The sequence below is a fragment of the Equus quagga genome, unplaced genomic scaffold, assembly GCF_021613505.1.
Source record: "Equus quagga isolate Etosha38 unplaced genomic scaffold, UCLA_HA_Equagga_1.0 270_RagTag, whole genome shotgun sequence".
NCBI classification, from domain to species: Eukaryota; Metazoa; Chordata; class Mammalia; order Perissodactyla; family Equidae; genus Equus; species Equus quagga.
In genome coordinates this window covers 492,278-517,096 of record NW_025799872.1, presented here as the reverse complement: position 1 = coordinate 517,096, position 24,819 = coordinate 492,278, and the positions used below count along the sequence as shown (strand labels likewise).

At 50.6% G+C, this 24,819-nt stretch overlaps 1 protein-coding gene across 1 annotated transcript in view; it reads left to right on the top strand.

Moving 5' to 3' along the window:
* LOC124233892 (constitutive coactivator of PPAR-gamma-like protein 1) overlaps positions 1-24,819 on the top strand; it is a 109,461-nt gene that overhangs the window by 66,386 nt on the left and 18,256 nt on the right. Inside the window, exons 9-13 of the mRNA XM_046651167.1 lie at positions 3,763-3,850; positions 5,561-5,788; positions 8,349-8,523; positions 18,556-18,805; positions 24,255-24,369. Of these exons, the coding sequence (XP_046507123.1) occupies positions 3,763-3,850; positions 5,561-5,788; positions 8,349-8,523; positions 18,556-18,805; positions 24,255-24,369 (856 nt within the window). The remainder of the gene's footprint in view (positions 1-3,762; positions 3,851-5,560; positions 5,789-8,348; positions 8,524-18,555; positions 18,806-24,254; positions 24,370-24,819) is intronic.

The window sequence follows — 24,819 nt, the reverse complement described above, 5'->3', positions numbered from 1 at the left end:
CACACTTGTTCTGTTCCTGACTTAGTGAATGACCCTGAATGTGTGACAGTAGCTGGGTTTGGGGCTAGGAAGATGGAGGGTGTCGTGTGTGAGTCCCACACTTCCCTCCCAGGGAGCTGTGGCCAGAGGTCTGGGCTCTATCAGATGAGAGCGGGTGGCACTGAGTGCCCCGGTTCGCGAGCTGAGAGCAGGCAGAAGTGAAAAGGTGGCACACTGTTGGAAGTCTCCTCAGAGGCTGAGCATGTCGGGCCTTGCGCACACTTGGCCTTGCTGCCGTGGGTCTGCCCTCCCATTGCCGCTCCATGACAGGTCTCCCTGCTTTGGTCTTGCTTGCTTTTCCTTCTTTCATGTTGACTAGTGGGGCAGCCTGTGGGCAGTGCCACTTTCCTTTTCTGCTCTGTCATGGCAACCTACACTCATGGCTGTGGGGACAGGAGTGCAAACGCACTGTGATGGCTGAGACAATTTTACACTTGGTGCAAGTGGACACCAGTCCATTTCATCCTGGTATCACCAGCCTGCTGACCAGAAAAACGTATAGGAGAGAATTCCGCAGGTAGGATGGTTTGCTGTCACGAGTAGCTTTAGTGCAGACAAAGCTATGCATGTCCTGGTGTGAGTGAGGCCTCACTGCACCGCTGAGGGTCCCTGGGCCAGTGTGGTGCTGGCCCTTCTCACCGCCACTGTCTGGGTGGGTGGGTAGTCGTCTTCTGTCACCTGGAATGGAGGTGTGGTTAAGTGTGGATCCCTTTCCTGAGCCTGGATCTTATCTGCCTTGGGTGTGCAGGGGTTCAACATGGGAGTGCACGCAGCCTCCTGCCCGGGCCTTCCACTCCCCTGTGGCCTGTGTGGTCTCAGCAGGTCTCCCGAGGCACAGCTGATGCAATGTTGTGTCCACGTCACTCGTTCCAAGGGTGATTGTGAGATGTGAGCAGTTGGGTAGAATGAAACTTGACTGTATGTAGAAAGATTCTGAAATTCCTAATCCATCTGTTCTTCAAGATAAGGCATTTGTCATATTCAAATGTTTTGTTTTTTTAAGTTATAAATCAGGAATATAGTTATCCTATTGAGATATTCTGGACTTTAAAAAAATTGGCTATTGTCAAGCTGCTTTTCAGGCAGAATTTTAGATTTTGTGATACGATTATTAGAAGGCCACATGAGCGTATAGATTATGACATTTTTAGTTTGATAATCTGTGTAGAACAAAACAAAGCTTTGTAAATAGAGGTTCTGTGTGATCTTCGTGGGACAGGCTTTCCACTTTCGTAGTGAGGCATGGTCTCCACACCACACTGTCCCCGTGCCATGTAGAGACCCAGGGCCTGTGCCCTTGGGGGCTGCGTGTCTGGTGGCTCTGTGATGTCACGTGAAGGAGAAGCCAGGTCTGCACTGTCTTTGCCATGCACCCTTATGCTACGATTGTATGATTATTCATTCGCAGTAATTAGAAATGGTGCTGAATGTGATCCAGGCCGTGAAGGAAACACGGCGTGAGAGTCGCAGGTTTGAGGAGGTTGGGAAGGCTGCCCTGAGATGCCATTGCGGCCAAGCCACTCAGGCCGAGGTGTCGCGTGTTGAAGGCTGCAGTCTGTCGTGAGGAGGGAGGGCTGCTGTCCAGCAGAGCGTGGGAGATGCTTGTCCTCCACGGACCCCACCAGGAGCTTGTGTGCAGGACATGTAGTGACGTCCTGTGAGTCCGTGAGAAGACGGCTCCCGCGTTGTCCTTGGGGAAGGAAGTCTCTGCAGCGGCTTGGGGGCTTCTGGGCTGTCAGCCTTGCATGTCAATTATTGCCTACGTGGCATGTTCAGTTCCTGGACATTCATTAAGCCATGTACTCGTGACTAGTGTGTTTTTTTGTAGCTATGTTATACTTAAATGTTTAAAATTATAAGTAATAGATGTTCTGTCTCTTTATAAAGTTTGTAAGTAGCCAAGTAATTAGTTGTAGAATTTCACTGGATAAACGTCAGTGACCTGTCTATGAGGAAGTGCGTAAGCGGCTCTGCTGATGCCACGTTCCAGGTCAGTTCAGAGCTGCTGCCTTCCTCCTTGCTGACAGACTGCTCGCGGTCAGTCATGGTGGTTAGCGTGGGGCAGCTCACCGACTGCGTGCTGACTGGTGCACGCTCAGTGAAGAGCAGGGCAGCCAGAGTTCTCTTTCGACCTTCCCCAGCTTCTCATCTGCTCTCCCCTGTGAGGCCTCGTTTCTCTCTCAATTAGACAGGATGAGTCGCTCTGCCTGTAGGAGACCTGCATTTCCCCATGGGCACCTCCCCCTCCCCACCAGAGTTTCCTCTGGTTTTGCACAGTTGTCGTTTGAGCTCGCACTTGTGACTGGCCTCTTGGACAGAGCTGTGATTTCTGAGTCCTCACTGAAGACCAGGAGCCTGGATGCTGGGCAACTGCCCCCGTTTCTTGTGGAGGCGTTAAGGTGTCCTGTCCCGTGACTGGGATTGAGGAGCTAGAACGAGGCCCTCAGACATGACCACATGGGACAGTGTTCCTGGTTTAAGATGGGACACCCTTCTCATCTCTCCTGTTCTTTTGCAGCTATTTGTTTTGTTATGGAACTAACATGAAGACACTTGGAAATTGGAGAATTAGTGGGTCTTAAAATCCTTCCATCTGTCACGTGGGTCAGTTAGAAAGGCACGCCAAATAAAAACTCTCTGCACCGGTGTGCCTTGTAGCCAGCACTGGGTTTAGAAGCTAATTTTGGTGAGGAACCCTGCAGGAGAGAGATGAGTGAAGGGTGGATGCCTGGAGCTGCCCCCGCCATCCCCACAGTGACTTCATCCCATCTGCTGGGGGCTGCAGCTCTGGGGCGGGGCCTGATCCCTGCTCCGGGAGAGTCCCTGCTCCCCCAAGGTTAATGCTGTTCATGGAGTTTGCCTGGGGACCACAGTAAACTTCCCTTTACACTGTGGCCCATAATACACAAACAGAGAACTTACAAAGTAATACCATTCATACCACATTCCCTGCATCTGGTCTGTTCCATGTCAGCTTTTAAAAAATTCTGGTTAAACCCACTGAATTGTTTTCCCAGGCTACTAATGGGTCAAAACCCACAGTTTTTAAAAAGTGCTGATTGAAACACCTCATTCTGGCATTTGAGACACTCTGTAATCTTCCCCATCTCTTCTCCCAACCCGGTTTTTACTACTTTGCCAAAGAAAGCCATTCCCCAGATAAGACTCAGTTAACTCCGCTCCCCCAGCTTGCAAGTCCTTTCCCTCTCTGTCACCAGCCTTGGCTCCCACGTCCTTTCCACGGTGGGCTGCAGTGCCGTGTTGTCACGTGGCACGTGATCCCTTATGTTTATTTGTAAGTTATGAGTAGCATTTGCTCCAGATGACACTTTTCTGCTGCCTGATGATTGGCAGTTAAATGTGAGTTTTATCTCATTTCTCCCAAAGGGCTGAGCTCCCTGAAGGCAAGGCTGCCTCCTCTGTGTGCTGGGTGCTTACACATCCTGGCTCTCCGGGCTGCCCCCTCTGTGTGCTGGGTGCTCGCACAACCTGGGTCTCCAGGCTGTGTGGCCGGCCCGGGCCAGGTGCTGAATGTTCCTCCCCACAGCGGGGGTCACCACTGGCTGCTTGGAGTGGGCACGAGTGTCCCTGTGGTTGGAGTTTCGGGAGATGGGGTCAGTGCAGCACCCCATGTCCTCGAGACGGCTGCTCAGCGCGGCCCTTATCCTATGGGCGTGTGGGGGTGCTGACACTAATCAGTCGTCCTCTTCACTTTCTGTGCAGCCATATCAGTGGGAACAAAATCGGCTGGGAGAAGACAGGAAGCCCCTCGGAGCCTCAAGCACGGGGAGACCCAGGAGACCAAACAAAGGTAGTTGTTTTCTTCTTTAGTCCTGATGCCCAGCAGGTGGAGTTGAAACACAATGCCCTCTCTCTTTTTAAGCCTTATGAAGAATATAGACAGTAGGGGAAGTGGGGAGGGGTCACAGACACTGGGGGAGAGGGAAGGGGAGGGGAAAGAGGACCCCAGGGCCCCACCATCCCCGCCTGCTTTCTTTCCCGGGATGATTGGGCCTGGTGAAACCCTCCCCCGTCTGCTGGCTGCACTCTTAGCAAGGACTTAGAGCCTTCTAGAGCCCTCATCTCTCTGGGGTTTTTGTGGGGATTAAGTGAGAAGGCACCTGGGGTGTATACATTAAACATGAAAATAAACTAAATTCCATTTCCCCCTTTTTTCCTCCATCTGCCTGTTAAGAGTGACCTCTAGAAGGATCTTTTGACATGCAGAGCCACGTCTGCCCCCACCCATGACCCTGGGATGAGCCTATCTCTAGCTGCAGGGGGGCTTGTCTGTGTAAGTGCGAGGTGGCAGAGTATCAGAAAGCTGTGTAAAGTTCTGAAGTGCTCGCTGCTGAGTGATTGTCCTGTCCATAAGCACGGATGTGCTCTGCAGATACTTGTTATTTGCGAGGCATCTTCCAGAGCGTTTCCAGCTGCTTAGGTCTACATCTGGGGAGTGGACAGTACAAGAGACACTCGTCAATCATCCACGAGTCATTCCTAAGACTGATTTTAGCATTTTGTGTTTTAAAGGGTAAAATTAAGCACTTAATTACCTACCATTGTAAAGAATACATTTTGTTTCAAAACAGAAAAATGTCTATTCTTTAGTGTGGCCAAAATAAAGAAGTAAGTACTTATAATTCCCAACATTTATTGTGAGAAAGAAAAAAAGCCTTTTACTGTACAAATAATAATTGCTGTTGGTAAACCGTTGGGACTTTGCTGAAGTTCACAAAGAGGCAGCAGGAGTCCCCCTCTGCTGTCTGTGTCCTGGGTCTCACTGCGCTGCAGCGAGCCATCGCTGAGGGGTCCATTAGCATCCGTGCTCCTGTTGGTGCAGGACCTGCCGGATTTGGGTGGTTGGTTGTTACAGCACGAGTGTTTCTGACTGACGATATATCGTGCACATATTTCTATGTCAGCAAATATAGATCTAACTCATCATTTTTAAGTGGGATTATCTTGTATTTTTGCTGTAATTTTCGGTAAACAGTTTCCTGCTTATACTTAATTTGGGGCTGTATAACGACCAAAGAGAATGGCCAAGTGTGGGTTTTGTTTATTCTGTAAATACCGGCTGTGGTGGTGAAGAGCAGGTCTGAGTCAGGCCTAGAGGTGAGTCCTAGTTCTATGAGTTTCTGGTCACGTAATCGTGACAAATGACATTCTCTCCCTGGGTGTTAGTTCTCATCTAGGCAGGGTCTCCAAGGAAAGCAGAAACACAGGACTTAGCTGACGGGGTGGCTGCCCGGGGGTGGCAACCACAGAAAGCCACTTTCACCCCATGGGGCCTCGCCAAAGGAGCCATGCGTGGGGTCACCCAGCAGAAGCTGCAACATCCTCCAGGCTTCCCCCTGACACAGGCACAGTGGGCATCCACTCTCCACCCCTCGTCCTCAGTGGTGGAGTTGTTCATCACACCTCTCCAGACAGGACTCTGTGTTACAAGTGCACAGACACGGTAAAGGTGTGGAAACGTGACCTGAACCCATTTTCTCCTCTTGCCCGTTGCTCGTAGGCAGAAGGTTCGTCCACTGCCTCTTCGGGCAGCCAGCTCGCTGAAGGAAAGGGGAGCCAGATTGGCACTGTCCAGCCAATCCCGTGCCTCCTGTCCATGCCCACCAGGAACCACATGGACATCACCACCCCACCCCTGCCCCCTGTTGCGCCTGAGGTGCTGAGAGTGGCCGAGCACCGGCACAAGAAGGGGCTGATGTACCCCTACATCTTCCACGTCCTGACGAAGGTACGTGCAGGCCCAGGGGTGGCCTCCTGCCCTGGTTACTCCTGTGGGGGTGCCCTCCTGCTCGTTTTGGAACGGTTTTTTATCTTGTAAACTATTTGAAACAAAGTTCATTTCCCCCTTCTTAAACTTGGAGGAAAAAAGATGAAAACTTACACCTGTAAATAAAATAAAAGAACAACTTGGGAAAAGTCTCACTTTCCCCTTCAATTTAATATAAAATATTTTTGAAACTTCTAATTAATATGTTGTTTTCTGACTTGTAATTTTATTCTTTTAATTTCTAATTTCAAGATTTCTCACCCCGTGGTTACGCGTAGTGTCAGCTTTAGTTCCGATGTCACATACAGTCTGATTTGTCATTGTCCTAGAAATGCCCCCTTCTGAGAGGCTGATAGTGCTTCCTGCACTTTAACTCGTTCCTCTACCTCCCTGAGGGTGATTTTGTGGCACGTACAGCAAGAATGGAATGCAGGATATTGTAACATATGCATAGTCAGAAAACTCAGCTATCCCTTTACACAGTGCCATGGTTTTGCGTCTTAGTGTCTGGAACGTGTGCTTTAGTAGAGGCACAGTGTGGCATTGGTTGTTTTTGAATCTTGGCGTCTTGAATGGATTTAAAATTTCCTCAGTGATTTGTAGTATTTATCCGCATAGACCCATAGGTTAACAAGTTACGTTGGTGACCAGATTGCTCACGTAGAATTGGCTTATTACTACCATGTATTTCTAACCTGTTTTCATCAGCATCTACGTCACCATATATAATCAGGCCTTTTTCTTCCTATTTTCTGTAATCCGTCTGTGGTTTGTAGAATGGAATCAACAAATGCAGCAGTCACTCCTGTTCCACAGCACTCCCAAGTGGGACTTCAGCCATTAATTGAGTAATCTGAGCACTGCTTACTTTTATAACTTAAACGACATGGAGAATAGTTAGTCCAGCACTGTTTACTCAGCTCCTTTAATTTGTTTTTCAATTGTAATTGCCTCCTAGTCTCATCCGTTATTTTTTGATATGGGTATGCATGTATGTCCCTTTTCAGATTATGCTTGCAAGGTAAACATTTTATTTTTCAGGTCCAACATAAATTATAAGGGTAAGTGAAAAGTTACTGTTGTGGAAAGAGAATTTTGCTAAGTTTAAGGGAACCCAGGTTTTTGGGAGAGTGCGCCCTTTCCCTGGGGGTTGTTTGGGATGTAAGGTCCCTGGACCAGCTGTTTCCGCCCCGCCCACACTGGTAGATCTGACTCGGGACAGTCGGTTGGATCAGTCTGAGTGACACAGACTGACTGTCCTCCTCTTCAGTGCTCACCAATTTCAAGGGCAAATACTGATCAGATGACTGAGTTTGAGAAAAGTGAACTTGACTGTCTTTTCAGATTTTAAAATGCCACTTAGAAGTTTTCAGTATATTAGGGAATAGAAGTTTTCAGTATGTTAGGGAAAAGTTTAGACTCCAAAGTACATTGCTTCCTGCGAGCTGAGTAGCTCTGGTACTAAATTGTCCCAGCTGAGACACCTGCAGGGAGGCGGGGCTTCAGAGCCACACAGAGCCAGGAAGCCTCGTCACAGTGAGAGGAGGTCCCCATAGGGGAGTGCACACCACGTGGAGCTACTGGGCTGATGAGGAGGAGGGTGCTGAGGACAAGGGAAAAGACCAATTTGAGGACTAAATTTATGTGAAAGTGCAAATGTTATGAAATTATTATTAAGAGTGTATACCAATAAATTTAATGGAAGGTCATAAATATATTTTTGTGTTACGAATATACATAAACAAAATTCCTTGCAAAATCTCTCGGTGTACCTGATGCCGTAAAATATCTAAGATGGGACGGCAGAGTCTACAGTGGTCAGGTGTCTCCTGGTGGGTCCTGCAGCGGAACCCCTGCCGTGTTGGCCATGGAGCGTGAGCAGAGTGGACTCCTCATGCCCAGCCCTTGCGGCGTGCGCACCCTCCCACTCCGGAGACAGTCTGCCGGGGCCTCTGCGTTCACCAGAGCCCGCTGCCTGCCGAGGACTTTAAGCAAATAGCACTGAAGAGAGCTCTCCTAGGTAGATGGCTTCTGCATGTGGTAATTTTCATGGAAGAGCTTGGTAAAGAAAATTTGATCATTTTATTTTCAGGTTTCATCCATTTCCTGGATGTCATATAGGTCATTGGAAATTACAAGTTCATTTCACGTGACCATCTTGACGCAAATAAAATCTGCAAGGCCTCAGGATCCTCAGGATTTTCTGTTCTATTTGTTGTCTGATGTTACCTGTCTAGATTACTTCAAAGACTGGGATCATCCACGTAGTTTTCTTTCATTCTTGGTTCCAGATTAAAAATAAAACAGTGGATTTTATTTTGACTCTTCGAGTGCGTATTTTGACTACAAACTGTTAAATGAGCTCTCCCTAAACGTCTCAATGTAGGCAAGTTGTTAAGCAATTGCTGTGGAATAGAATTGCAATGTCATTAACTGGGGGTAATGCAGTGTATTTCTGTGAGTTTATTGTAAATTCAACATGAAAAATGTGCAATATTATTCTGCTTTCTTCCATGCAAAGGGTGAAATCAAAATTGCTGTTTCTATTGAAGATGAAGCCAGCAAAGACCTGCCTCCCGCCGCCCTGCTCTATAGGCCAGTTCGCCAGTATGTTTACGGAGTCCTGTTTAGCTTGGCAGAAAGCAGAAAGAAAACTGAGAGACTTGCTTTTAGAAAGAACAGACTTCCACCAGAATGTATGTACTGTAAAATCCATTGTTTGTTTTCCTCGGTACTTCGTAACCTCTTGTGCATTTTCTCAAGCCTTAGAAGGATCATGACTGAGCTCGCCCGAGTGCCCCGTGTAAAGGAGGCGGGCTCGTCGGGGCCTCAGGAAAGGAGGATGAGCCACGGGCTTTTTTCACTCACTAATGTCCGAGTCATGTTGTTTACTTGGTAAAATGTAAATGGCAGGTTTACGCTTTAAACGGAAGGTTGATCTGGAAAGGGTGCTGAGGATCACCATGCTGCTGTGGTTCCACGTCGCAGGCAGGGGCCAGCAGCGTCTGCTCCGGTGTCCACAGGACAGGGCTCAGTGTTCTGGGGGTTCTACCACTGTCCTCTGGCCCCTTCTGTGCAGTTGGTGTGTCTCTGTGTACAGCTCTGAGTCTGAGAGGCCCGGGAATGACTTTCCTCGGAGACCTCCTGCTGGCTGCCTTGGGGGGTGGGAGGGAAGCGTTGTGTGAAATGTTGGCCAAAGTTGAGGTCAGAGTCTTTTCCATCTTCAGGTGGGCCATTGTGGTACAAGTCACTGTAGTGTGTTTAGTGGGAAATACATACAGTCTAAGATAATGTTGTGAACTGCAGAAATTGTAGATTGACTAGACCATCCTCCAAACTAAGGATATTTAGTGACTGATCACCTGCTTGTCTGGCGGGTCAGCGCAGGCCTGGTGACGTGCAGCTGACCAGCTCAGGGACGAGGGTGGGCATGGGTCTCACCTGTGGAACTCTAAACTAGGGAGATCCTGGCAATGCTGAAACCCCAGTTCTGTGGAGTCGTAGGTTTTCTGTTTGATTACCGTGACAGAATTGTGAGTCTGTAGGCCTTTAACATGAAGCATCCGTCACAGCCCTTACTCGAGGGTAGCTGTCCTGGGAGTGGCTGCTGGGCTTGTGTGATGGTGACTAGAAAGAAGAGCTGATGCTGGCTCCGCAGGGCCTCTGTCAGGCTGCAGACGCCACATGAAATGCCGCATGTTCTACGGATGCTCTTCAGAGGCTGGTGTGTCCTGACGTGCACCCTCCTCCTCTCATGCTATGTGACTCCTCTGCTCAGAAAGGAGGACCTTCTTACTTTGCACAGGGCGATCAGTTTCCTGTTCCCCCTCCCAAGCCACCCTGGCCCCACAGCTGTGTCCCCATTCCGTTCCTCACTGGCCCCTTGGTTCTGCTGGGCCTGGAGCGTCCAGTGCTGCAGGATTGGGTGCAGCTCACTTCCTCTGTGTCCTTAGCCCCATAGCACTGCATTGCTTTCACAGTGAAAGGATATTCTTTCTTCCATTTGCTTGTGCATTCCAAAAACACAGTTACCTTTTTTTGGTGAGGAAGGTTGGCTCTAAGCCAACATCTGTGCCAGTCTTTTCTATTTTGTATATGGACACGACCACAGCATGGCTGACAAGTGGTGTAGGTCCCTGCCTGGGATGTGAACCTGCAAACCCTGAGCTGCCGAAGTGGAGCCCACAAACCTAACCACTATGCCACCGGGCCAGCGCAACACAGTTACCTTTATGCAGCAAACCCCTCAGGTGTTTTCACTGGTCACAGTGTGGGGCCCTCAAGTGGACCCTGGGACGGGCTCTCCTTTACAGTGTTTCCAGCTTCATTGAGGAGCCTGGGTATGGCTGGTGTGCTCTGTTTGCACCGCACTGGTGGGCGGTGGGCATCCCTTCATCTGCTGTCGCCTGCTGTCGTGGTCTCCCCTCCAGTTTAGAGGTCGTGTTTCAGGGCTGAGCTGTGGGGCAGGCGCTCTCGGGTGAGGTCTCGGCCTTTCCTGCCCTGCTGCAGGCCTGTGGGTTTAAAATTTCGAGCACGCAGCTGGCAGCGTGCAACGTGCTCACTGCTCATTGGTGTTTTGTACGTGGTGGTGCAGGCGTCCTTTAGGGGAAGCAGAAGGCAGGGGAGGGTGTTCACTGGGCAGACCCACACCCTCTGAGCGCCAGCCAGAGGGAAGCCCATCGTGGTGAGGGGCTGAGTGCAGACCCCGAGGCAGGGCCTGGCGCTGTCACAGAGATGGTGGGTGCCGGCCCACCGTGGGTGCACTGGCTGGGGCTGGAGGGCGTGGCGTGGGTGATGGGGAAAGTGGAGAAGGTAGTGTGCTCTGGGAGGAGTCAGGGCAGCTCTCTGAGTCTCTGGGTGTGGGGCCTTGACCTTGGTTGGAGGAGGCTCTGGGGACCCCAAAGGAAAGGGGAAGGAGGTATGCCATGTCCTCAGCAGATGGCATCTTCAGAGAATCCACAAGGTGCCTATTTACTTTCCTCCCTCTGCCTCCGTCCCCTGCCGCCTCGCTCTGCCTCAGGACACAGACTATGTCAGGTTAGTGCTGTGTACCTGGGTCTCTGAATTTACCAGTGAGAACAGGAGAGTGGAGAGGGAGTGATGTGAGGGCAGGGTGGGGCCAGGCCTGTGCCCCTTTTCTTGGCGAAGGCAAGAAGCACTGGGTGAGGATCCCTCAGGTGTGGTTTGGAAAAGGGAGCCAGCTGGTAGGAAGGGAAAGGGCTGGGCTTGGGGCCACACTGGAGTGGGGTGCTTCTCTACGAGGAGGGGCTGAGGCTGCGCTTGGCTGAGCGAGGTTTAGGAGCTGATACTTCTTCAGTGGAAGTAGGGTCTATGTCTGTTACTGCTGTGGGCATCCCTCTCAGAGGAGTGTCTGGCACTAATGAAGAGTGAGTAACTCATCCGGCCAATGGCCTGTCAGAGTGGAGACCCGAGACGTGGTATGTGGGAGACGACCCCATGCGTGGGAGTATGTGACGTCGCTGAGGGTCTGTGAAGGGTCTGCGCCTGGCACGCTGTGGTCTTTCTGCTCGGGGAACTTAAGAACCTGGGTTTTGACTTTTCTGTAGGCTGGGGGAGCCTCTGAGGGTTGGAGAGAGTGATGTTTCTGACAGAAAGGGGGGTGGGCAGGGATGCATTGCTGAGCTGAGGCAAAGGTGAAACCTCGAGATGGGAAAGGAAGGGCGGTCCCTGTGCCCGCTGCCCAGATGGAGCAGCGTCAGCCCCTGGCACTTAAATGTGGCCTCAAGGAATGTGTTATGAAAGTGCCGTTACGAATAAAAATTTGCCCCTGGACAGAGGGTGTGTCGGTTTGACCTGAGTGTACAAGTTAAGAGACTTGTTTGGCTCTGTAATTACAGTGGGTGAGATTTTCATATGTGGCTGCAGAATCTAGGCCTTTTTAGGGAACTGATAAAATTGGACTTGTTTCATGCATTGGTTACATTAATAAGGGAAAAACAGCCTATAGGACAGGTTTTTGTCAGTGATACGCGTCGCTGATTATCACAATAACTGGAACCCCAGCTCTCCACAGGGAAGGATTTCATCCTGAGAACCTGCCGTGAGTGTTGGGCCTGAATGCCCCCAGCCTGCTCAAACCTCCTGTGAGAAGTCGGTCTGTGCACTGTGGACCTCACATCTGAGTAACAGCGCGTGCACTGATGTGAGTCCCCAGGACCGGTCCTTCGGTTCCAGCTAACTCTGACACAGACTCTGAGGATGCCACTGGTTTACGTATCTGTGCCTGAAGCAGCTGCCAAGTGACTGCGTGTTTTAGCGTTCCTCAGGAGAAGATGCTGTGGCTTCCTGACGCCCTGGATAGATGGGGAAATGACGATGAATGACTGTGGTGAAAGAGGCTGACCGGGAATGGTCTCGGGAGTTCTTGGCTGACGGGATTTGAAGGATGAGTCTGTGGGAATCTTGTTGGACCCACAGTTGCTCTTGGACCATACGTGGATGAGGTGGATCTGTGATGCTTTGCTGGAGATTCATAACCCACGTGCAAGCACACCGTGCGGTCCTGGGCCGGTTTGTCCTTCATGTGCCCGCTGCCCTGCCGTCCACGTTGGAGTCTGGTCACCGGACTGTGCTGTGTGATTCGAGGCGAACTCCTACCCTGTAGGTGGTGCAGCCACTTCTGGACCTGAGGGTCTCGCTCCAGCACGGCTTCAGAACACGTGTGTGCAGATGCGTGTTCCTGGTGAACTCACCGCGCCTCTTGAGTTTCCCCGGGTGGCTTGTTGTCAGAGACAAGTAGTCCAGGGCATAGTGAAGTCTACAGCGTTCTTTAAAGACATGGGACTCTCACTAGGTTTAAGATGTGTGTCCCTTGGGAAATCTAATCTCCTGGTTAAGGCTTAGGATAAAGTGTTCCTAATCCACCATGAATTCTCATGTGACTGACACAGTTTCATCTCTACAGTCATATGTTTAAAGTAGGATGTCTACAGTCAGGTGCTGAAAAACTTCCAGCCTGTCAAAGTCCCGTTGAATTCTGTGCTGGCGGTTTATTTTCTCTGTCTCTCTGTCCATCCCTAGGTTCTACTGTTTTACTTTTAGGGAATTCATCAGAATGCTGTTTATTATGGCAGAATGCTACTGAAGTCACTGTGGTGGAATTCCAAGTGCCACGGGGGGAGCAAGCGGAAGCCTGCAGGGAGGTGGGACTGGGGAGCTGTCTCTAGCTGTGGGGACGAAGGCTGGGCCTGGAGATGGGCGCTGGGGGCTGAGCTGGCCCTGGCCTGGAGGCCTTCGTGGGTGGAATCCAGATGGGCGACTGCTTCTCACAGGCGCTTGGCCCTGGAGGCGGCTCTGCCTTTTGCTGCCCCTTGGCCCTTCTCCCTGGAGCCCCCTCAGTGCCCAGGGTTCCCCTGGTAACCCCCGAAGGTGAAGAAGGGGGTCAGCTTCTGGAAAGACTGCAGGATAGGAGGTTGCCTCATCCGTGGCTGAAGAGTTAAAAATCTGGGAAGTAAAGCCCAGTGATTTGCACATTTTAAAATTATCGTCCACTTAACGAAACTGACCTCTGTTTTCTGTAACAAGTCTCTGCAGTACCTCAGAATTAAGTAAAATAAAGTAGATGAATGTAAATTATAGACACATGAGATGAATTTATGGCAATAGGAAGCAGCTTTATAGACTGCCAATACTATTTTTATAAAGGGTTTTCCCATATTGATTCTCTGGTTTTTTTAACTATCAAGAAAAGCCAAAAGGAACATTGATTTTTCCTGCTCCAGTTTGCTTTAGAAATTTTGTTTGTGCCAAATAATTGGTACTGCTAATTAAAAATAAACTTTAATCTGTTCACTGTGGGTTATATTATAAAACAGAGTACGTTAACACAACAGTATTAGTGGGCTGTTCAAATACGTGTGAAAACTGGTTGTCATGAACATTTCCCCGTGATTTGATGAAAGCTGTTCTAGTAATCTGAACTTCTTTATTCCACAAAGCTTTCCAGGAGTAGCGTTATTGAACTGCCTTTTCCTTTCAGAGCTCTGAGTAGCCGAACTCCAGAGACCGCCACGCAGGGGCGGTGCTGTGCTTGGGTTCGTGTTCATCACAGGTCTTTGAACTTCTGAGCTTCCAGTCGACCCAACTGGGGAACGTGAAGACTAGGAACCACGTGTATCTACGTGTCTGTACTGCTGAGCTCTCCCACGTGCCCTCCTGAACACATGTGTTTCTGTGGACAGTGGGCTGCCCCAGCCTCAGAGATTGAAGGCTCAAGGAAGGATTTCAACCATTGAGGGCAGCGCTCACAGAGGCGCAGTGAGGATGGGAGGGCTGGCGGGACTCTGCTGCCTGCGCACAGCGCTCCCTGGAAGGTACCGGCAGTTTTCCTAAATTCAGAAGGAAGGAACAGCTGTCATTGCACCCATTTTTCTGTTTCTGCCCTGATATGAAGGACTGGAGTTCTGTTTTTATTTATTTGTGTGGTTTTGGGTTTTTTCCCCATAACCCCAGGAAAGCTCAGCAAGTAAAGCAATGGCACTTCTCTGAATACCCGCACATGCACAGACGCAGACCATAGGCCCAGTCAGGGGTGTCTGGGCAGCCATTCATCCCCATCTTCCTTCTCACCTATACCCGTGTTGCATGCTACTCTCTCGTCCGCAGCCCGAGGCGGGCACGCTTGCTGAGCACCAAGCTCCAGCCTGAGCTGGGAGACACGCTTTGTTGTGTGGCGCTCCAGGTGGCCACTGCCGGTCAGTTGGAATTGGCTTATACAATGAAACCTCCTCATTATTCCCAGTCTGGAATGGATCCCAAATCAGCGTTACACAGCTGGCTGGTTGTCGTGTGTTTAAATGTGATATTGGTAGAAGATGGTTAACGTCTGATGGAAAACACTGGGTTTTTACTGGCAGCTCAAGTGTGACAGTATTTTATGTCCTGAAGTTGTATTTTAAACAGGTGTTTTTGGTAAAGAAAGTGCCTTATAAATCTAGCCTCCGACACAGAAACCTGTGCCCTGGAGTTGCTTTGCCAGTGTAATGATTCGGCTTATTGTGAGTAAGGAAGACGGTTTGGTATTCAGTCTTTTGAAGTGGTCTCCCTCTTGAAAAGGTGCATTTTCCGAAAGGCTGAGATAAATGTTTGTTGATGGTGATGTACGCAAGATTTCCTCGTGGACGGCAGCTGGATTGGCTCGGCGCTGGGATTCTCCTGTTCTGTCTTAACCAGGCAGCATGAGCACGTCTCCCCAGGACGGCGCCTCAGAGAAGGCCGCGTACCACACCGCTCTGGTCTGAGTCCCGGATGTGTGTGCTCAGGGTGTTCTCCTAATCCACTTGTCCCAGACCGTCCCAGTAATCCGCAGATAACCAGTGTTTTCTGCAGAAATGATAAGAGCCCAGATTACTTGCTATTAGCTGGCTATTTTGCATCTGCCCTTTCCCATGAACTGAAGTTCGGGGACTGAGCCCCATTCCTGGGCAGCAGCCACCTGGGAAGAAGCCCAGAGCTAGAGGAAGAGGAGGTGCCGTGCGCGCCCCAGCTGCCCGTGCTCGGAGCTTGAAGCTCAGAGGCTGCTGCATGTGAACCCGAAAGTGGGCTGTGCCCTGGAATTCGTTACTCTGTAAAACACCAATCTTGAATTAGTGAATCTAGCGTGAGGAGCCTCCATGACATCAGTTGATCTCACGTAGTTGTAACTGTAGCAGGGCGCCAGGTGCCTCTGCTTCTCCGCAGCAGAGAGCTATCTTCGTGTCTGGTCCCAGGCTCAGACTCCTCCACCTCGCCTGGGCAGTGGGGTTCAGCCCCTGAGCCTGGGTGCCACGTGCCTTGCTGTGTCCTGGCCCTGCCTGGTACACAGTAGGGGCTCAGTGAATACTTGCTAGTGACTGCCCAAGGTTCCATGGCTGTGAAGTGGTGGTGTACACAGAAGATCTCCAGATGTCTGGGTGTTTAAAACCAGACACACGCATGTGAAAAACAAAGCACGTCGGGAGCAGGTGGCCATGTGTTGCTGCACATTATTTTACCAGATGAAGATGTATTTTCCGAGTTAGATTTGATCTGTTCTTGTCATGAGTAGTGCAGACAGGCAACAGAAATGCTTAGAGCAGTGAGCAGGAGTTAACACTCCGAGCTGCTTCTTAGCTTGGTGTCCCGCCCTGTCCTGTGCTCCCGGTGGGCACTGACTACATGTCCCTGCTCTAGGATCCGGGCAGTCATTTGTCTGGGCGTGGGAGTTCTTAAGCATCAGGTTGGTCCTGGGGCGTACAGCATCAGGCCAGGTAAACTCAGGGCACACTTGGGGCCTTCTGAGCCCCACCTAGTGTATAGGGCACTCCAGGCCACCCTCGGGGGGAACAGACCCAGCACCCTGACCTCACTCACCTCTGATGTACCTGGGAGCATGAAGTTGTACGGTCTGAGCATTCTGAACTTAAGAATGGAAGTCCTCCACCCAGAGTTTATTTCTAGAATGAAGAGCCTTGATAAAATGAAATGATTGGTAAAGACTATAAAGGAGAGGTGAGGACAGAGCTGATGAAAAGGAAAGAAAAGGAGGAAGATGAAGATTGATTTAGCAAGAACACCTAGCATGAGAAAACTCACCGAGTCCTGACACTATAGTGGAAGTGTTTGAAGATGCACTGAACTCGTACTCTGTGTTCGTGTGTGTGTGTGGTGGGTATGCACGTGTGTGTGTAGTGGATGGGTGCGTGTGTGCATGTTGGGGGCGAAAAATGAGAGAACCTAGATTAACTGGTTCTACTACCAAAGATAAAGTCTAATCAGTTCTTTTAAATAAATCTTTGCCACCAAAATGAAGATGTTTCATAGAAAAAATAGATTTTTGCCCTTTTGGGCATGAAAATGAACTTTGTGGAGTAACATAATCAAAATGTAGCAATTGGTTAATGACTCATTTTGTAATCTCCCTTCCCCTGTTCTTCTGGGGCTGAGAGGGTGCCAGCCTCTGAGACTTTGGGGCAAGGCGGGGGTGGACGCTGCCTGAGGGAGGGAGGGCCTGTGGTGTGACGGCGCCTTCTGCGTGCGGCGCTGCGCGGAGCGGTGTGACTGCAGCCTGTGGCAGCTGGAGGGTGGACTGGATTGTGAGTCCAAGGACGGAGTCTGCTGGACCGTGGGGACTTTGTACGTTTCTGTTTGGCACCTAAAATTACTGATAAATACAAAGATGCATGTATTTATATGTACATGTATATCTCTGTTTTGACGTGGTAGACTTTAAACATTTTAAGTGTTTTAAATTTTCCTTGAACGTTTTAACACTGAGATATTCAAGTGTAAATGAAAGGGATTTGCCAGTGACAAGGGTTGCTCTGCTGGAGAACTGACTTCAGCAGCACCCAGTTCCAGCAGCCTACTCCTGGGAGGCGGGTCCCGCGAGTGACTGGTCACGGTGCCCCCCATGCGCACGTCCCCTGATTTGTCTGGGGTGGGCTGCGCTTTTCCTCTTGCTGACACAGGGTGCGTGTCCAGCTATCTGACCCTGGACATTCTTCAGGACATTTGAAGAGATGACTGTCTTGCCTGACCCTGTTTAGAGTTGGATAGAGCTAGAGATGAGCCAGTTAATCACTTCGCTTTGTCAGGATTTGGGTTCTTCCCAGCCTCTCAGCTGCCGTAGGTGTTATTTTAGGGAAAATGAGCCGAGGTGGGGAATGGTTATTTGGATGGAGTTGCCGTGTCGAAGGTCACATCAGAATCATGGTGCTGTCCCAGCTGTGTGCCATGCGAAGGCCGTGCCTGGTCCAGGGGGCTCGCTGGGCTCTGCTTCAGTTCTGCTGTTTATTGACCAAAGCGAGCTAATTGTTACTTAGGAGATGCACGCCCACCTTTTCCTACCAATTGCCTGTCAATTGTGGGCTCAGTGCGGTTGGGGAAGACTTGTCACACTTGTGTGCCTTATCTTCATTGCCTTCCCCCATTGTAGTTTTCCCTTAATTCATTTGGAAATTTTGTGGGAAAATGTGAATGTCTGTGTGTTTGATAGTGGTAAAACAACTGTAGATAAAAGGTCACTGTTTTGTATTGTATCAACTTAGAACTTCTTGCTTTTTTTGAGGTGAAATGGGGAATTTTATGCTTTGTCTTCAATCTTGCTGAACAGAATTACGGTATGCTGATGTCACCGGGGACTTCAAAACACAGAATCTTGCTTCTGCTTGCTGTCTTACTAGGCTTTTGGGGTCTCGCCACATTGTAGTTTGTCCTTGTTAATCTTTAAAACAGAGTTTAACAGTTACGTTTGTTAAAGTAAGAAGTCCTCAAGGAAAGTGGCTACCAAATGCAAATTATTTCTCAGATCTAACTAGTAAAAGTATTTATCTGTGTAGAAAAAGATTAGCCATCTAAATTGGATTTTCCATGGATTTCCACGATAATCACATGCTTCTATGAATTATACCAGTTGATATCACTAAGACTATTAACGGGTTTAAAATATTACAGCAAATTTTGTGTAGCATCCTTGACTTATGCATACTCGTTATGTGGGGAATCCAGTCATGATTTGATTGAGACCTGTGTTGGTGGCCTGACTAGAAATCTGAAGGAGCCACTGAAGTGCGCAGAGTCGAGAGCACAGTGTTCAGACGGGAGGATCGGTGCCCGGTGGCTTGCTCTCAAGGAGGCATTGCTACATGAGAGTGGCCTCTCGAGACTGTAGTTCCTAGAGCGTTTATTGTGTTGGGCTTCACGCCGTGGGATGGGCACAAATGGCGCTCCTCTGCTCTCTCTTCCTGTAGTCTCACCGGTGATCATTAAGGAGTGGGCAGCCTACAAAGGGAAGTCTCCTCAGACCCCGGAGCTGGTGGAAGCCCTCGCCTTCAGGGAGTGGACCTGCCCCAACCTGAAGAGGCTGTGGCTGGGGAAGGCCGTGGAGGACAAGAACCGCAGGATGCGGGCCTTCCTGGCCTGCATGAGGTCGGACACACCCGCCATGCTCAACCCGGCCAGTGTGCCCACCCATCTCACGGTGCTGTGCTGCGTCCTACGGTAGGTGTGCCTCTCGGAGACGCGTCTGTGTGACATCACTGGGGGCTGTTCCGGATGAGGCATGCTGTCTTCGTCTCATGTTTACACCTGCTGTAGAAACGCAGGCCGTGTGAATGCCAGGTGGGTTTGAATTGATGCCATATGATGTGGTAACAGAGTAGGTATATTTGTGAATGTGTGTTTCATTTAAGTATCATAATGATTTTAAACAGTTTATCCTTTAAATTTTAAAGGTTTTGAAGGCTCTCTGGGGGCTATATCATACAATATATGGAATTGTTCTATGGAAGAACGTACTTTTCTTCCCCTCATTTATCTGATCACACGTCCACAGTATGGACTTGTGGCGGCTATTTGATTTCTGTGGTTATAACCTGATGTGTCCTTGTTTGTTTGGTTGTTCACATTATCCCAGCTCGGGCCTTGGGAGCTTGTTCAGTGGGCTCCTGTGTCCTTTGTCCCCCCAGTGTGTCCTTTCTTTCTGGCACCATCAGAGGCCCAGGTTCATCCTGTGCTTCCCTGCCCTGCGCAGAACCCGTTATGTCTGAGGGGCCGGCTCCTCTCCTTGGAGAGAGGGATTGAAAACCCAGCTCTGGGCCCTGTGTGCTTCCAGGCCTTCTTGGCCAAGGGGCCCTGCGTGCCTGTCAGACACTGTTGGCATTTGGGAGATAAATTGAGTTGACATGCATACCTGAATCAGGTTCATTAGTTTATTCAGGGTTTTTTTTTTAACCAGTTTCAAACTTAGGAAAAATTTGCAAGTATAATACAAGGAGCTCTTTTACCCCCAGATAAGTGAGTGTGATTTTCAAACAAACAAGAACACTTCCCTGTAGAACCACAGTATAGCCATGTGAGCATCACCACCATCAGGTCCCTGTTTCTTTTCTTTTCTTTTTTTTTTTTTTGAGGAAGACTAACCCTGAGCTAATATCTGCTACCAATCCTCCTCATTTTTGCTGAGGAAGTCTGGCCCTGAGCTAACATCCGTGCCCATCTTCCTCTACTTTATACGCGGGATGCCTACCACAGCATGGCTTGACAAGTGGTGCCATGTCCACACCCGGGATCCGAACTGGTGAACCCTGGGCCACTGAAGTGGAACGTGCGAACTTAACTGCTGTGCCACTGGGCCGGCCCCCCCTGTTTTTGTCTTAACTTCAGGGTCCGGTTCAGACCCTCTCTTGGCCTTCAGAGGTGAAGTCTGGGGGTCCTTCAGCAGACATGGCGGAGGGCACAGCTGCCCTCTGCTCCTTGTGGTCTCGTCTCGGCCGTGGGTCTGTGCTCCGGCCATGTGGCCGAGGGGCTGTCTGCAGGCTTCTCCAGCGCGGCTGCTCTGTCCCCTTATAATTGATACAAGCTTCGTGGGAGGCACTTTGAGAGGGTGTAAACACTGCTGTCCTCAGAGTTCAGCGCATTTATGTTACGTGGACTTGCGGCTGTCTTCTTCAGTGGCTTGCAGTCCACTGCTGCCCTCACTTGATCTGGTGCTCGATTGTCAGCTCTGGGCTTCTGTGTCCTTCTGATGTGTCTCGTCATTCTGTGAGCACTTGCTCACTTCCCTGCAGAGATGTCTGGCCTCACCAGAGATGCCCTTTCTCCCGCAGCCGTGGTTCCTGGTGGTGGGGCAGTCAGACACCAGGCTCTTCATAGCCACTCGCTGCCCCTGGGCCCGTGCAATGTGTATGAGGGTACACAGATGCCTGTGTGCTCGACGACTTCTGGTGCCTCCAGCCTGCCCATCCTAGCTCTCCCTCTGCTGAAGACAGAGCCTGGGGCCCAGCTGCCCCTGGGCCCTCACTGCCTCTCACTGCCCCAGACCCAGCTGTTGCAGCCCCTGGGCTGGACCCCCTCTTCGGGCCCCTCACCCCCCTGGGTCTTGCCTGCTCAACTCTGGACGAGGACAGAGCTCTAGTGGGGTGTGTGTTTCCTGCAGTTTCTTAAACTCATAACAGACTTTAAGGCCAGTGACTTATTTAGGAACCTTTCCTTAATTAAATGAGGTCGACTAAGTGAGCACAGTGTGGCAGTTTCTCATCTTTAGCTCCAGTGAGGATTAACTAGTGGGAAAGACAATTTCTTTTTTTTTGGTTTTAGAATCTTATGTTTCCTCTAATGCAAAATTCATTTACAGGCCCGGTTTTATCAATAAAAATCTTATATTAGCCAAAAATTTAAGATTAAGACTTTGGGTGCTCTGAGATCCAATTAGCAGTAATAAATTTGGCTACTTTGTTTTTCTTTCTCTCAAGTTTAAAATGATGTGTGGCTTTGAATCTAGTGGGGCAGCTGACTGTCCTTCTTGAACCTGACCCACAGCTTCCGCCAAGCCTGAATGAAGACGTGGTGCTGCCCTGAGGCTCGTGTAGCTGCCCTCGGACGAGGTGGCCCTGCATTAGTGTGAGCCGCTGTTGTGTTGGTGGGAGCGAGGCACTGAAGTCGTTTCATTCTCCCTGAGACGGTGGTACCTTCACGTCTTATCTGTCTGTGCTCTTGCGTCGTGGGGCGCTGCACGCCCGAGGTGCACAGACGGGGCTGCTAGGTGGCCCTGCTGTCCTCTTCGCTTGCCTCAGTCCTCGCGCCCCTTCCTCAGCCATTACTCCAGAAACAGCTCTGCCTGTTTTAGGTCCCTTCGTAAAGTCTTCCCAGATTTTACAATTGTCCTGGTCCCCGTTTTTAAGACAATCTTTATTGATTTTTTGTGGTGGTTTATAAAAAAACGTACTTATTTTAGAGCTTGAAAGATTAATAAATATGACCAGCAGTCTCAGGAACTGGGAAGGGTTCGTGTTGGAGTGAGCCTTGGCCTTTGCTTGTCTCTGTGGTGTCGAGAAGCTGTGGGGAGCACAGTGCAGGCCCCCGGTGTGCAGGTGGAGGCCAGATGACGTGGTTGGTCGTGACGAGACTGTCGTGTGTGCAGGGTGGGCGCATGGGGCCAGGGAGCTTCTCACTTGGAGACGCGCAGCTTCAGATCCTGAGAGGAGCTCGCTGGGGAGATGAGGCAGAGCAGCTGTGGGGACGAGTCCAAGGATCTGGGGCCAGGACACAGGCTGGTCCACTTGCTTCCATTGAGAGAATCCGTTCTGCCTGCTGCATTTTGGGCCATGGGACAAGCAGGTGAAGGAAGACAGCCTGCGCGGCCTCTGTTTGATTGATGGGCATCACCTACTAAGAATGTGGGGACGGGCTGAATAGGAGGTTTGTAGTTTCAGGGTCAAGAGTGGAGGGCACGGCAGGGGCCTGGCAAGGTCGAGCAGGGAGTTGGTGCCTGCCTCTGAGGGCCTACCGAGGGTGACTGGGGCGGGGCTGGCAGCCCAGTGGTCTTTTCTGGAGAAGTTGCAACCTGTGATGGGAGAGGGTCTGCTGAGGTCAAGTGGCCCTGCTGGAGGTCAAGTGCGTGACCCTGGGCCTTGATGGCTCGGGCAGGGCAGGGTCAACCATCTCAAGGCCAGGCTGTCATCCACAAAGACTTCTCCCTTTCTTTAATCTTTTTTGGTTTTTTTGCATAATTTCAAACTTGAAGAAATTGTAAGGTTAGTACAAAGAGTTGGTGACTGTTCCTCATCACCCAGGTTCCCCACACGTTAACGGTTTTTTGGGGGTTTTTTTAAGTGTGCTTTTTTTTTGGGTGAGGAAGATTGACCCTCTGCTAACATCTGTTGCCAATCTTGCTTTCTTTTTTCCTCTCCAAAGCCCCCGTACCTAGTCGTATATCCTAGTTGCAAGTCCTTCTAGTTCTTCTATGTGGGATGCTGCCACAGCATGGCTTGGTGAACAGTGTGTAGGTTGGCGTCCAGGATCTGAAGCAGCAAAACCCTGGGCCGCTGAAGCAGAGCGTGTGAACTTAACCACTTGGCCACGGGGCTGGCCCGACATGTGAACATTCTACATGCGGCGTTCTCCTCTTCTCTCCACGGGTCTGTGTGTTTGTTCTCAGTCCCTTGACCCGAGGTTGTGGTGCGATGCCCTTTGCCCTTGAGCTCTTCAGTGTGTGTCTCTTGGAAAACAAGGATGTTATCAAAATCAGAAAGATGATGCTGATGCACCTCACCTACAGGTCTCACTCGCATTCTGCCGGTTGTCCCAGTACTGTCTTTTATTTGCAACAGAGTCTTGGCTTGTGCTGTGTTCAGCTGATGTGTCCCCTCAGCCCGGCTCCCTGTCTCCCTTCAGCTGGACGTCTGTAGAGGGAGCATTGTCTGCTGCAGGCCAGGGCTCTGCCGATAGTCCCTTGTGAACGGACGGCTGCGGCCGCCCCAGGACATCGTGGTCAGCCCCTGGGTGCAGTTTGTCAGCCTCTGCATAGACTCTGTCTCAGTCTAGATTTGTCCATGTTCCTTCACGGTTGGAGTCCGTTTCTGTGTTTGTGGCAGGCACACCCAGCGGGGAGGTAGCGGTCTCCTTGAGGTTTCTCTCATGAACTCAGAACCCACACATTACTTAGTGCTCAGTATGACCTTACAACAGCAGTCAGGAGGGCAGGGGAAGACACAGCCACGTCTCCAGAACCCGCACCGTGGAGACCGCAAGGGGCCAGATCTGAGTGGAGGTTCCAAGGAGGGTGGAGCCTTCCCGGGGTGAGGCCGGGAAAGACAGACGAGGCCCTTATCCCAGAGCTCACATTCTTGTGACGAGACAGACTGTGTGCCCAGCTTCCCTGCTTCTGAAGGGCAGTGAGAGGAGGAGCGATACGGGAGACCACAGACACCCTCACACCTCTGTGCTAGGAAACTTGAGGCCTGGGGAGAAGGCATGGGAAAGGCTGTCTGGAGAAGACTGAGCAACGTGGAAGAGATTGAAAACAGTCAGTGCTCAGAGGGGAGCAGCGTGCACAGAGGAGCTGGGCACAGGGAGCGTCAGCTGCCCTCACCTTGCTCCTGACTGCCATGCCCTCGGGGTGGGCTAGCAAGGGAGCTGCATTTTATGGTATTTCACCGTTGTGTTTATGTATGCGCCTCTCTTTGTGTACACACTCCCTGCTCTCTCTGCCTCCAGAAAGGCTCGGCCAGGACTCACAGGGAGAAGGAGGTAGAAGGTAACTGCTAAAATGTAAATAGAAAGCCAGCTGGAGAAATAGCAGGTACTCTAACCAGGGAGAGCCGTCGTTGCGGTGGCTGCACTGAGTACTAGAGTCTCTGCTGCCAGGAAAACCAGGAATGGTCTTGAGAAGACCAGGCGTCCCCAGGATGGTCTTTTTTCCAAGTCACGGTTTGCAAAGGAGTGCCTGGCCTGGGCTGGTGGAGGGCTAGCGCTTCACGGGTTTGTAGGATGAAGAAGCCATGTCATTTGTAGTTGCATCCTCCAGGGAAAATAGGAAAGCTGGGTAAGAAATCCATGCAGGCCCCTCAGCTTGTGTCGCCTGAGTCTCCCTAGAACCTGAACGCCAGGTTGTGTGTGTGACTGCTGACCGCTCATCCTGACCCCAGACCCTCTCTCTTCCCCGCTGTAGGTACATGGTGCAGTGGCCCGGAGCACGGATACTGCGTCGCCAGGAGCTGGATGCCTTCCTGGCCCAGGCATTGTCCCCCAAACTCTACGAGCCTGATCAGCTGCAGGAGCTCAAGGTAAGGGTCAGCCTCAGTCCTTGGCGTGGGGGTCCGGGAGACACAGCTGGCCGCACTGGGCAGCACGCTGCTGGTGTGAGCTTGGGAGCCTTCCTGCTCGTGGAAAAGGTCGAGTCTGCTCTTGTCCGATAAGGACTTTCCCTTGTTTACCTGTGGGTGTTCATTCTTGTTTTCACATCAGGAGGTAAATTGGCTTTTATTTCAGGTGGGATCCCAGACCCCGGGAGGGCTTGGTCTCAAAGATTTCCTAACATCTGGCCAGGATTCTTTTCCTTATTTCGTCCTGTTGTTCCTAATTGCCACACTCGTTTTCTCTGAAAAGGAGTCTTTGCCCTCCTGGTGTTGTAAGTCCCTTTAGAAACCACTTGAGGACCACGTGCACCTCCTCCGGTCCTCGTCGCATTTACATCGTGTCCTCTGACTCCTGTCCACTAGCTCCCTGTGTTCTTC